We start from the raw sequence: 12,710 nt of genomic DNA on the forward strand, positions 1-12,710 counted from the left end.
TCTGAGATGAGCCTAGCAGAGTGGAGTTGACCTGAGCTGAGCCTGATCTGAGCCTCTTGACCTGACTGAGACAGCAGCAGATTGACCTGAGCTGAGCCTATGTATGGCTGAGCCTCCAGGCGTAGTTGTACTGAGCTGAGCCTACAGAGCAAACTCTGAGCCTATCTAGTGGAGTTGACCTGGCTGAGCCTAGCAGGCGGAGTTGAGCTGAGCCTACAGAGGGGAGTTGTACAGATCCCATCTATGACCTGAGCTGAGCCTAGCAGAGGGGAGTTGTACTGAGCTGAGCCTAAGAGCGGAGTTGTACTGAGCAGAGCCTAGCAGAGCTATTGTACTGAGCTGAGCCTCAGGTAATTGTCTCTGAGCCTACACAATCTGAGCCATCAGAGCGGAGTTGTACTGATGGACCTACCAGAGCGTAATTGTCTGAGCAGAGCCTAGCAGATCCCATTGTACTGAGCTGACCTACCAGAGCGTAGTTGTACTAACAGAGCCTAGCAGATCCCAGTTGTACTGAGCTGAGCCTGGACGGAGTTGTACTGAGCAGAGCCTAGCAGAGCGGAGTTGTCTGAGCTGAGACTAGCAGAATCCCATCTGAGCCTATTAAAGATGGACGTAAATGAGTTAGATAGACTTCAATCAATTCAGACCAAGATGTAACACTAGCTCATGTTGTAAATACTAATTGTGGAAAGTATACAGTACGTTCAAGCCAATATAGGATATCAAACATTCACCATTTTTCCATTGTCTTAACAAACAAAAACAAGGATCTGTCCATTTTCTTTTATAATGTATTGCATATATTATATAATGAAACCGGTGTCTTCCTCGTTCTCCTGCTTTAGGAGTACACAGACTGTATCTGTACAGCTCACAGCCAGGGTAGTGGTGGGGGTACTCTAACACACAATCCCATCTATTCCTGTCATGTTCCTCATCTCTCTGGTATGATCGCCTCTCTAATACACAATCCCATCTATATGATGGTCAGGTAATGTCTCTAACACACAATCCCATCTATATGATGGACCTCAGGTAATGTCTCTAATACACAATCCCATCTATATGATGGACCTCAGGTAATGTCTCTAACACACAATCCCATCTATATGATGGACCTAGGATAAATAACATAGTAGAGTTATTATCAGAGTTAACAAAGTTTTCCAACCCCTTGACTTTATCCACATTTTGTAACATTACAGGCTTATTCTAGAATGTATCAACTGTTTTAAAAAGTATCATCAATCTACACACAATACAATATAATGACAAAGCGGAAAAAAGGTTTTTAGATTTTTTTTTATATAAAACAAAATTAAAAACCTTATTTACTTCAGTATTCCGACCCTTCGCTATGAGACTCAGGTGCATCCTGTTTCCATTGATTAAACTTGATGTATATTCAACTTGATTGTAGTCCACCTGTGGTAAATTCAATTGATTGGACACGATTTGAAAAAACACACGTCAATATAAGGTCCCACAGTTGTCAGAGCGACAACCAAGCCTTGAGGTTAAATTAATTTTCCATAGAGCTCCGAGACAGGATCGTGTCGAGGCACAGATCTGGGGAAGGGTACCAAAAAATTGTCTGCAGCATTGAAGGTCCCCAAGAAGACAGTGGCCTTGTCAAGGTTTGGAACCACCAAGACTATTCCTAGAGCTGGCTGTCCGGCCAAACTGAGCAATCAGGGGAGAAGGGCCTTGGTCAGGGAGGTGACCAAGAACCCTGTGGTCACTCTGACAGCTCTTCAGAGTTCCTCTGTGGAGATGGGAGAACCTTCCAGAAGGACAACCATCTCTGCAGTACTCCACCAATCAGGCCTTTATGGTAGAGTGGCCAGATGGAAGCCACTCCTCAGTAAATGACAGCCCACTTGGAGTTTGCCAAAAGGCACCTAAAGACTCTCAGACCATGAGGAACAAGTTTCTCTGGTCTGATGAACCGAGCTTGAACACTTTGGCCTGAATGCCAAGAGTCACGTCTGGAGGAAACCTGGCACCATCCCTGTGGTGGCAGCATCATGCTGTGGGGATGTTTTTCAGCCGCAGGGACTTCAGATCAAGGGAACGATGAACGGAGCAAAATACAAAGAGATCCTTGATGAAGTCCTGAGACTGTGGCAATGGTTCACCTTCCAGCAAAACAATGACCCTAAGAACACAGCCAAGACAAAGCAGGAGTGACTTCGGGACAATTCAGGAGTGACTTCGGGACAAGTGGCCCAGCCAGAGCCCCGACTTGAACCCAATCAAACATCTCTGGAGAGACCTGAAAATAACTGCTCTCTATACAACTTGACAGAGCTTAAGAGGATCTGCAGAAACAAATGGGAGAAACTGCACAAATACAGGTGTGCCAAGCTTGTAGGGTCATACCCAAGAAGACTCGGGGCTGTAATTGCTGCCAAAAGGTGTTTCAACAAAGTACTGAGTAAAGGGTCTGAATAAATATGATATTTCCGTTTTTTTTTTCAATATAAAAACCTAAAACCTGTTTTTCCTTCGTCATTATGGGGTATTGTGATGTCATTATGGAGTATTGTGATGTCATTATGGGGTATTGTGATGTCATTATGGAGTATTGTGATGTTATTATGGGGTGTTGTGATGTCATTATGGGGTATTGTGATGTCATTATGGGGTATTGTGATGTCATTATGGGGTATTGTGATGTCATTATGGAGTATTGTGATGTTATTATGGGGTGTTGTGATGTCATTATGGGGTATTGTGATGTCATTATGGGGTATTGTGATGTCATTATGGGGTATTGTGATGTCATTATGGAGTATTGTGATGTCATTATGGAGTATTGTGATGTCATTATGGGGTATTGTGATGTCATTATGGAGTATTGTGATGTCATTATGGAGTATTGTGATGTCATTATGGAGTATTGTGATGTCATTATGGGGTGTTGTGATGTCATTATGGAGTATTGTGATGTCATTATGGGGTGTTGTGATGTCATTATGGAGTATTGTGATGTCATTATGGGGTATTGTGATGTCATTATGGAGTATTGTGATGTTATTATGGGGTGTTGTGATGTCATTATGGAGTATTGTGATGTCATTATGGGGTATTGTGATGTCATTATGGGGTATTGTGATGTCATTATGGGGTATTGTGATGTCATTATGGAGTATTGTGATGTCATTATGGAGTATTGTGATGTCATTATGGGATATTGTGATGTCATTATGGAGTATTGTGATGTCATTATGGGGTGTTGTGATGTCATTATGGAGTATTGTGATGTCATTATTGGGTATTGTGATGTCAGTATGGAGTATTGTGATGTCAGTATGGGGTATTGTGATGTCATTATGGAGTATTGTGATGTTATTATGGGGTATTGTGATGTCATTATGGAGTATTGTGATGTCATGATGGGTATTGTGATGTCATTATGGGGTATTGTGATGTCATTATGGGGTATTGTGTGTAGATTGATGAGAAGAAGAAACAGTGTAATCCATTTTAGAATAAGGCTGTAACGTAACAAAATGTGGAAAAAGTCAAGCAGTCTGAAAACTTTCCAAATACATTGTATATATTATAGTTTAATGTAATTTAAGCAAGATATTGAACAGGACTATTCAGTACGACGTTGTAAACCAACTTTTCGTGTTGTCTTCTCTTGAATTGTTTCAGAACTGTTCCCCATGAAGAGAAATCTTTTGCCATCGGAGTCCAGTTTCTGCTCATGAGAGTGCTTGGTAAGTTTCCTCTTAAGATGTATACTTCATAAAGACGGATGTTGTTGAAACAACACACAATGGAATATAATAATATGCATCAATGTAGTGTTAGAGTGCCCTCTAGTGGACGACAGCTGCTTTGAACCGAGATCCCCATATCTTCCTGCTGCTGCATAGAAAGTGTTTTGAATAAGAGTTGTGATTGATATCTGATCCTCTCCTTTCTCTACGAACAAGGTCAATGTTGACAATTAAAAGTGTTATTATAACAGCCTGGCCATCCACAGCTCTTGGTTGGCTCTCTCCTGTTTACCAGCCCCAGCCCTGTTCAGCATGGCCATCCACAGCTCCTGTATATAATGTTATGTATTGTGTGATCGTCCTCTATTCTAGCCTGGTTACCAGCCCTATTCAGCATGACCATCCACAGCTCTTGGTTGGCTCTCTCCTGGTTACCAGCCCCAGCCCTGTTCAGCATGACCATCCACAGCTCTTGGTTGGCTCTCTCCTGGTTACCAGCCCCAGCCCTGTTCAGCATGACCATCCACAGCTCTTGGTTGGCTCTCTCCTGGTTACCAGCCCCAGCCCTGTTCAGCATGACCATCCACAGCTCTTGGTTGGCTCTCTCCTGGTTACCAGCCCCAGCCCTGTTCAGCATGACCATCCACAGCTCTTGGTTGGCTCTCTCCTGGTTACCAGCCCCAGCCCTGTTCAGCATGACCATCCACAGCTCTTGGTTGGCTCTCTCCTGGTTACCAGCCCCAGCCCTGTTCAGCATGGCCATCCACAGCTCTTGGTTGGCTCTCTCCTGGTTACCAGCCCCAGCCCTGTTCAGCATGGCCATCCACAGCTCTTGGTTGGCTCTCTCCTGGTTACCAGCCCCAGCCCTGTTCAGCATGACCATCCACAGCTCTTGGTTGGCTCTCTCCTCTATTCTAGCCTGGTTACCAGCCCTATTCAGCATGGCCATCCTCAGCTCCTGTATATAATGTTATGTATTGTGTGATCGTCCTCTATTCTAGCCTGGTTACCAGCCCTGTTCGGCATGACCATCCTCAGCTCCTGTATATCATGTTATGTATTGTGTGATCGTCCTCTATTCTAGCCTGGTTACCAGCCCTATTCAGCATGACCATCCTCAGCTCCTGTATATAATGTTATGTATTGTGTGATCGTCCTCTATTCTAGCCTGGTTACCAGCCCTGTTCAGCATGGCCATCCTCAGCTCCTGTATATAATGTTATGTATTGTGTGATCGTCCTCTATTCTAGCCTGGTTACCAGCCCTGTTCAGCATGACCATCCTCAGCTCCTGTATATAATGTTATGTATTGTGTGATCGTCCTCTATTCTAGCCTGGTTACCAGCCCTGTTCAGCATGACCATCCTCAGCTCCTGTATATAATGTTATGTATTGTGTGATCGTCCTCTATTCTAGCCTGGTTACCAGCCCCAGCCCTGTTCGGCATGGCCCTCCTCAGCTCCTGTATATAATGTTATGTATTGTGTGATCGTCCTCTATTCTAGCCTGGTTACCAGCCCCAGCCCTGTTCAGCATGACCATCCTCAGCTCCTGTATATAATGTTATGTATTGTGTGATCGTCCTCTATTCTAGCCTGGTTACCAGCCCCAGCCCTGTTCGGCATGACCATCCTCAGCTCCTGTATATAATGTTATGTATTGTGTGATCGTCCTCTATTCTAGCCTGGTTACCAGCCCCAGCCCTGTTCGGCATGACCATCGACAGCTCCTGTATATAATGTTATGTATTGTGTGATCGTCCTCTATTCTAGCCTGGTTACCAGCCCCAGCCCTGTTCGGCATGACCATCCTCAGCTCCTGTATATAATGTTATGTATTGTGTGATCCTCCTCTATTCTAGCCTGGTTACCAGCCCCAGCCCTGTTCGGCATGACCATCCTCAGCTGCTGTATATAATGTTATGTATTGTGTGATCCTCCTCTATTCTAGCCTGGTTACCAGCCCCAGCCCTGTTCGGCATGACCATCCTCAGCTCCTGTATATAATGTTATGTATTGTGTGATCCTCCTCTATTCTAGCCTGGTTACCAGCCCCAGCCCTGTTCGGCATGACCATCCTCAGCTCCTGTATATAATGTTATGTATTGTGTGATCCTCCTCTATTCTAGCCTGGTTACCAGCCCCAGCCCTGTTCGGCATGACCATCGACAGCTCCTGTATATAATGTTATGTATTGTGTGATCGTCCTCTATTCTAGCCTGGTTACCAGCCCCAGCCCTGTTCGGCATGGCCCTCCTCAGCTCCTGTATATAATGTTATGTATTGTGTGATCCTCCTCTATTCTAGCCTGGTTACCAGCCCCAGCCCTGTTCGGCATGGCCATCCTCAGCTCCTGTATATAATGTTATGTATTGTGTGATCGTCCTCTATTCTAGCCTGGTTACCAGCCCTGTTCGGCATGGCCCTCCTCAGCTCCTGTATATAATGTTATGTATTATGTGATCCTCCTCTATTCTAGCCTGGTTACCAGCCCTGTTCGGCATGACCATCCTCAGCTCCTGTATATAATGTTATGTATTGTGTGATCGTCCTCTATTCTAGCCTGGTTACCAGCCCTGTTCGGCATGGCCCTCCTCAGCTCCTGTATATAATGTTATGTATTGTGTGATCCTCCTCTATTCTAGCCTGGTTACCAGCCCCAGCCCTGTTCGGCATGGCCATCCTCAGCTCCTGTATATAATGTTATGTATTGTGTGATCGTCCTCTATTCTAGCCTGGTTACCAGCCCCAGCCCTGTTCGGCATTGCCCTCCTCAGCTCCTGTATATAATGTTATGTATTGTGTGATCGTCCTCTATTCTAGCCTGGTTACCAGCCCCAGCCCTGTTCGGCATGGCCATCCTCAGCTCCTGTATATAATGTTATGTATTGTGTGATCGTCCTCTATTCTAGCCTGGTTACCAGCCCTGTTCGGCATGACCATCCTCAGCTCCTGTATATAATGTTATGTATTGTGTGATCGTCCTCTATTCTAGCCTGGTTACCAGCCCCAGCCCTGTTCGGCATGACCATCCTCAGCTCCTGTATATAATGTTATGTATTGTGTGATCCTCCTCTATTCTAGCCTGGTTACCAGCCCCAGCCCTGTTCGGCATGGCCATCCTCAGCTCCTGTATATAATGTTATGTATTGTGTGATCCTCCTCTATTCTAGCCTGGTTACCAGCCCTGTTCAGCATGACCATCCTCAGCTCCTGTATATAATGTTATGTAATGTGTGATCGTCCTCTATTCTAGCCTGGTTACCAGCCCCAGCCCTGTTCGGCATGGCCCTCCTCAGCTCCTGTATATAATGTTATGTATTGTGTGATCCTCCTCTATTCTAGCCTGGTTACCAGCCCCAGCCCTGTTCGGCATGACCATCCTCAGCTCCTGTATATAATGTTATGTATTGTGTGATCCTCCTCTATTCTAGCCTGGTTACCAGCCCCAGCCCTGTTCGGCATGGCCCTCCTCAGCTCCTGTATATAATGTTATGTATTGTGTGATCGTCCTCTATTCTAGCCTGGTTACCAGCCCCAGCCCTGTTCGGCATGACCATCCTCAGCTCCTGTATATAATGTTATGTATTGTGTGATCCTCCTCTATTCTAGCCTGGTTACCAGCCCCAGCCCTGTTCGGCATGGCCCTCCTCAGCTCCTATATATAATGTTATGTATTGTGTGATCCTCCTCTATTCTAGCCTGGTTACCAGCCCCAGCCCTGTTCGGCATGACCATCCTCAGCTCCTGTATATAATGTTATGTATTGTGTGATCCTCCTCTATTCTAGCCTGGTTACCAGCCCCAGCCCTGTTCGGCATGACCATCGACAGCTCCTGTATATAATGTTATGTATTGTGTGATCGTCCTCTATTCTAGCCTGGTTACCAGCCCCAGCCCTGTTCGGCATGACCATCCTCAGCTCCTGTATATAATGTTATGTATTGTGTGATCGTCCTCTATTCTAGCCTGGTTACCAGCCCCAGCCCTGTTCGGCATGACCATCCTCAGCTCCTGTATATAATGTTATGTATTGTGTGATCCTCCTCTATTCTAGCCTGGTTACCAGCCCCAGCCCTGTTCGGCATGACCATCCTCAGCTCCTGTATATAATGTTATGTATTGTGTGATCGTCCTCTATTCTAGCCTGGTTACCAGCCCCAGCCCTGTTCGGCATGACCATCCTCAGCTCCTGTATATAATGTTATGTATTGTGTGATCGTCCTCTATTCTAGCCTGGTTACCAGCCCCAGCCCTGTTCGGCATGACCATCCTCAGCTCCTGTATATAATGTTATGTATTGTGTGATCGTCCTCTATTCTAGCCTGGTTACCAGCCCCAGCCCTGTTCGGCATGACCATCCTCAGCTCCTGTATATAATGTTATGTATTGTGTGATCGTCCTCTATTCTAGCCTGGTTACCAGCCCCAGCCCTGTTCGGCATGGCCATCCTCAGCTCCTGTATATAATGTTATGTATTGTGTGATCGTCCTCTATTCTAGCCTGGTTACCAGCCCCAGCCCTGTTCGGCATGGCCATCCTCAGCTCCTGTATATAATGTTATGTATTGTGTGATCGTCCTCTATTCTAGCCTGGTTACCAGCCCCAGCCCTGTTCGGCATGACCATCGACAGCTCCTGTATATAATGTTATGTATTGTGTGATCCTCCTCTATTCTAGCCTGGTTACCAGCCCCAGCCCTGTTCGGCATGACCATCCTCAGCTCCTGTATATAATGTTATGTATTGTGTGATCGTCCTCTATTCTAGCCTGGTTACCAGCCCTGTTCGGCATGACCATCCTCAGCTCCTGTATATAATGTTATGTATTGTGTGATCGTCCTCTATTCTAGCCTGGTTACCAGCCCCAGCCCTGTTCGGCATGACCATCCTCAGCTCCTGTATATAATGTTATGTATTGTGTGATCCTCCTCTATTCTAGCCTGGTTACCAGCCCCAGCCCTGTTCGGCATGACCATCCTCAGCTCCTGTATATAATGTTATGTATTGTGTGATCCTCCTCTATTCTAGCCTGGTTACCAGCCCCAGCCCTGTTCGGCATGGCCCTCCTCAGCTCCTGTATATAATGTTATGTATTGTGTGATCCTCCTCTATTCTAGCCTGGTTACCAGCCCCAGCCCTGTTCGGCATGACCATCGACAGCTCCTGTATATAATGTTATGTATTGTGTGATCGTCCTCTATTCTAGCCTGGTTACCAGCCCCAGCCCTGTTCGGCATGACCATCCTCAGCTCCTGTATATAATGTTATGTATTGTGTGATCCTCCTCTATTCTAGCCTGGTTACCAGCCCCAGCCCTGTTCGGCATGGCCCTCCTCAGCTCCTGTATATAATGTTATGTATTGTGTGATCCTCCTCTATTCTAGCCTGGTTACCAGCCCCAGCCCTGTTCGGCATGACCATCCTCAGCTCCTGTATATAATGTTATGTATTGTGTGATCCTCCTCTATTCTAGCCTGGTTACCAGCCCCAGCCCTGTTCGGCATGACCATCCTCAGCTCCTGTATATAATGTTATGTATTGTGTGATCGTCCTCTATTCTAGCCTGGTTACCAGCCCCAGCCCTGTTCGGCATGACCATCCTCAGCTCCTGTATATAATGTTATGTATTGTGTGATCGTCCTCTATTCTAGCCTGGTTACCAGCCCCAGCCCTGTTCGGCATGGCCATCCTCAGCTCCTGTATATAATGTTATGTATTGTGTGATCCTCCTCTATTCTAGCCTGGTTACCAGCCCCAGCCCTGTTCGGCATGGCCCTCCTCAGCTCCTGTATATAATGTTATGTATTGTGTGATCCTCCTCTATTCTAGCCTGGTTACCAGCCCCAGCCCTGTTCGGCATGACCATCCTCAGCTCCTGTATATAATGTTATGTATTGTGTGATCCTCCTCTATTCTAGCCTGGTTACCAGCCCCAGCCCTGTTCGGCATGACCATCCTCAGCTCCTGTATATAATGTTATGTATTGTGTGATCCTCCTCTATTCTAGCCTGGTTACCAGCCCCAGCCCTGTTCGGCATGACCATCCTCAGCTCCTGTATATAATGTTATGTATTGTGTGATCGTCCTCTATTCTAGCCTGGTTACCAGCCCCAGCCCTGTTCGGCATGACCATCCTCAGCTCCTGTATATAATGTTATGTATTGTGTGATCGTCCTCTATTCTAGCCTGGTTACCAGCCCCAGCCCTGTTCGGCATGACCATCGACAGCTCCTGTATATAATGTTATGTATTGTGTGATCCTCCTCTATTCTAGCCTGGTTACCAGCCCCAGCCCTGTTCGGCATGACCATCGACAGCTCCTGTATTTGGTGGAAACATGCCTGTGGCAACCGGCTGGGCTGTGGTTACTATGACAACAACACCCTGAGGAACAGGTGAGGAAAAGGTCTTGTACTACTATTGGTTACGGCCTCGTTTATACAAGCGATAATGATTGGTTGACTGTATTGGTTGACTGTATTGGTTGACTGTATTGGTTGACTGTATTGGTTGACTGTATTGGTTGACTGTATTGGTTGACTGTATTGGTTGACTGTATTGGTTGACTGTATTGGTTGACTGTATTGGTTGACTGTATTGGTTGATTGTATTGGTTGACTGTATTGGTTGACTGTATTGGTTGACTGTATTGGTTGACTGTATTGGTTGACTGTATTGATTGACTGTATTGGTTGACTGTATTGGTTGACAGTATTGGTTGACTGTATTGGTTGACTGTATTGGTTGACAGTATTGGTTGACTGTATTGGTTGATTGTATTGGTTGACTGTATTGATTGACTGTATTGATTGACTGTATTGGTTGACTGTATTGGTTGACTGTATTGGTTGACAGTATTGGTTGACTGTATTGGTTGACTGTATTGGTTGACTGTATTGGTTGACTGTATTGGTTGACTGTATTGGTTGACTGTATTGGTTGACTGTATTGGTTGATTGTATTGATTCATTGTATTGGTTGACAGTATTGGTTGACTGTATTGGTTGACTGTATTGGTTGACTGTATTGGTTGACTGTATTGGTTGACTGTATTGGTTGACTGTATTGGTTGACTGTATTGGTTGACAGTATTGGTTGACTGTATTGGTTGACTGTATTGGTTGACTGTATTGGTTGACAGTATTGGTTGATTGTATTGGTTGATTGTATTGATTCATTGTATTGGTTGACAGTATTGGTTGACTGTATTGATTGACTGTATTGATTGACTGTATTGGTTGACTGTATTGGTTGACTGTATTGGTTGACTGTATTGGTTGACTGTATTGGTTGACTGTATTGGTTGACTGTATTGATTGACTGTATTGGTTGACTGTATTGGTTGACTGTATTGGTTGATTGTATTGGTTGACTGTATTGGTTGACAGTATTGGTTGACTGTATTGGTTGACTGTATTGGTTGACTGTATTGGTTGACAGTATTGGTTGATTGTATTGGTTGATTGTATTGATTCATTGTATTGGTTGACAGTATTGGTTGACTGTATTGGTTGATTGTATTGGTTGATTGTATTGGTTGACAGTATTGGTTGACTGTATTGGTTGACTGTATTGGTTGACTGTATTGGTTGACTGTATTGGTTGACTGTATTGGTTGACTGTATTGGTTGACAGTATTGGTTGATTGTATTGGTTGATTGTATTGATTCATTGTATTGGTTGACTGTATTGGTTGACTGTATTGGTTGATTGTATTGTATTATTGGTTGATTGTATTGGTTGATTGTATTGGTTGACTGTATTGGTTGACTGTATTGGTTGACTGTATTGGTTGACTGTATTGGTTGACTGTATTGGTTGATTGTATTGGTTGACAGTATTGGTTGACTGTATTGGTTGACTGTATTGGTTGACTGTATTGGTTGACTGTATTGGTTGACTGTATTGGTTGACTGTATTGGTTGACTGTATTGGTTGACTGTATTGGTTGACTGTATTGGTTGACTGTATTGGTTGACTGTATTGATTGATTGTATTGGTTGACTGTATTGGTTGACAGTATTGGTTGACAGTATTGGTTGACTGTATTGGTTGACTGTATTGGTTGACTGTATTGGTTGACTGTATTGGTTGACTGTATTGGTTGACTGTATTGATTAATTGTATTGCTGTTCATTAGAGTTATAATGATTGGTTGACTGTATTGGTTGACGTATCATTGGTTGACTGTATTGGTTGACTGTATTGGTTGACTGTATTGATTAATTGTATTGGTTGACTGTATTGGTTGACTGTATTGGTTGACTGTATTGGTTGACTGTATTGATTGATTGTATTGGTTGACTGTATTGGTTGACTGATTTGATTTGTTGGTTGATTCAGTGAATGATTGATGTATCTCTGCAGATACCTGGGTCTGCAGGTGGGCTTCAAGGTGATGGGGATCTTCCTGCTGGGGCTGGCTGGATGGAAGGTCCAGAAGACCAGGGAGTACAACCTGGAAAAACGGCCTGATGCACCACTGTGATCCTGGGATACGACTGCCTGCTTGGCTCCTTATCTCCCCCCTCCCTCCCCCTGTATTGGTTGACTGTCACACGTATTGAGAGACTGTATTGGTTGACACTGAGGACCATTGATTGACTATACCCTCCCTCCCTCTCACATTGGTTGACGATAGAGACTGGCCACTGAGGACCTCTTTACCCCTTGGTTGATCTCTCACATTGATAGAGACTGGTTGACTGAGGACCACTTGATATTGGTTGACCCTCTCTCTCACACGATTGGTTGACTGTAGAGATTGGTTGATTGTGGCCACTGAGGACCTCTATTGGTTGACCCCTTGGTTGACTGTATTGGTTGGTCTATCACACGATAGAGACTGGCCACTGAGGACTGTACTGGTTGACTGTATTGGTTGACTCACACGATTGAGACTGGCCACTGAGGACCACTGATACCCCTCCCTCCCTCTCATTGATTAGACTGGCCACTGTAGGACCTCTTTACCC

General features: G+C 44.9%; 1 protein-coding gene across 1 annotated transcript in view; it reads left to right on the forward strand.

Annotated features, from left to right (window-relative positions):
* LOC118378883 (solute carrier organic anion transporter family member 2A1) overlaps positions 1 to 12,268 on the forward strand; it is a 101,757-nt gene extending 89,489 nt beyond the window's left edge. The window contains exons 13-17 of the mRNA XM_052475815.1: positions 849 to 932; positions 995 to 1,038; positions 3,667 to 3,731; positions 10,010 to 10,130; positions 12,103 to 12,268. Of these exons, the coding sequence (XP_052331775.1) occupies positions 849 to 932; positions 995 to 1,038; positions 3,667 to 3,731; positions 10,010 to 10,130; positions 12,103 to 12,223 (435 nt within the window). The 3' untranslated portion in view covers positions 12,224 to 12,268. The remainder of the gene's footprint in view (positions 1 to 848; positions 933 to 994; positions 1,039 to 3,666; positions 3,732 to 10,009; positions 10,131 to 12,102) is intronic.
* Positions 12,269 to 12,710: the final 442 nt, after the last annotated feature.

The sequence above is a fragment of the Oncorhynchus keta genome, chromosome 22 (genome assembly GCF_023373465.1).
Source record: "Oncorhynchus keta strain PuntledgeMale-10-30-2019 chromosome 22, Oket_V2, whole genome shotgun sequence".
Lineage (NCBI taxonomy): Eukaryota > Metazoa > Chordata > Actinopteri > Salmoniformes > Salmonidae > Oncorhynchus > Oncorhynchus keta.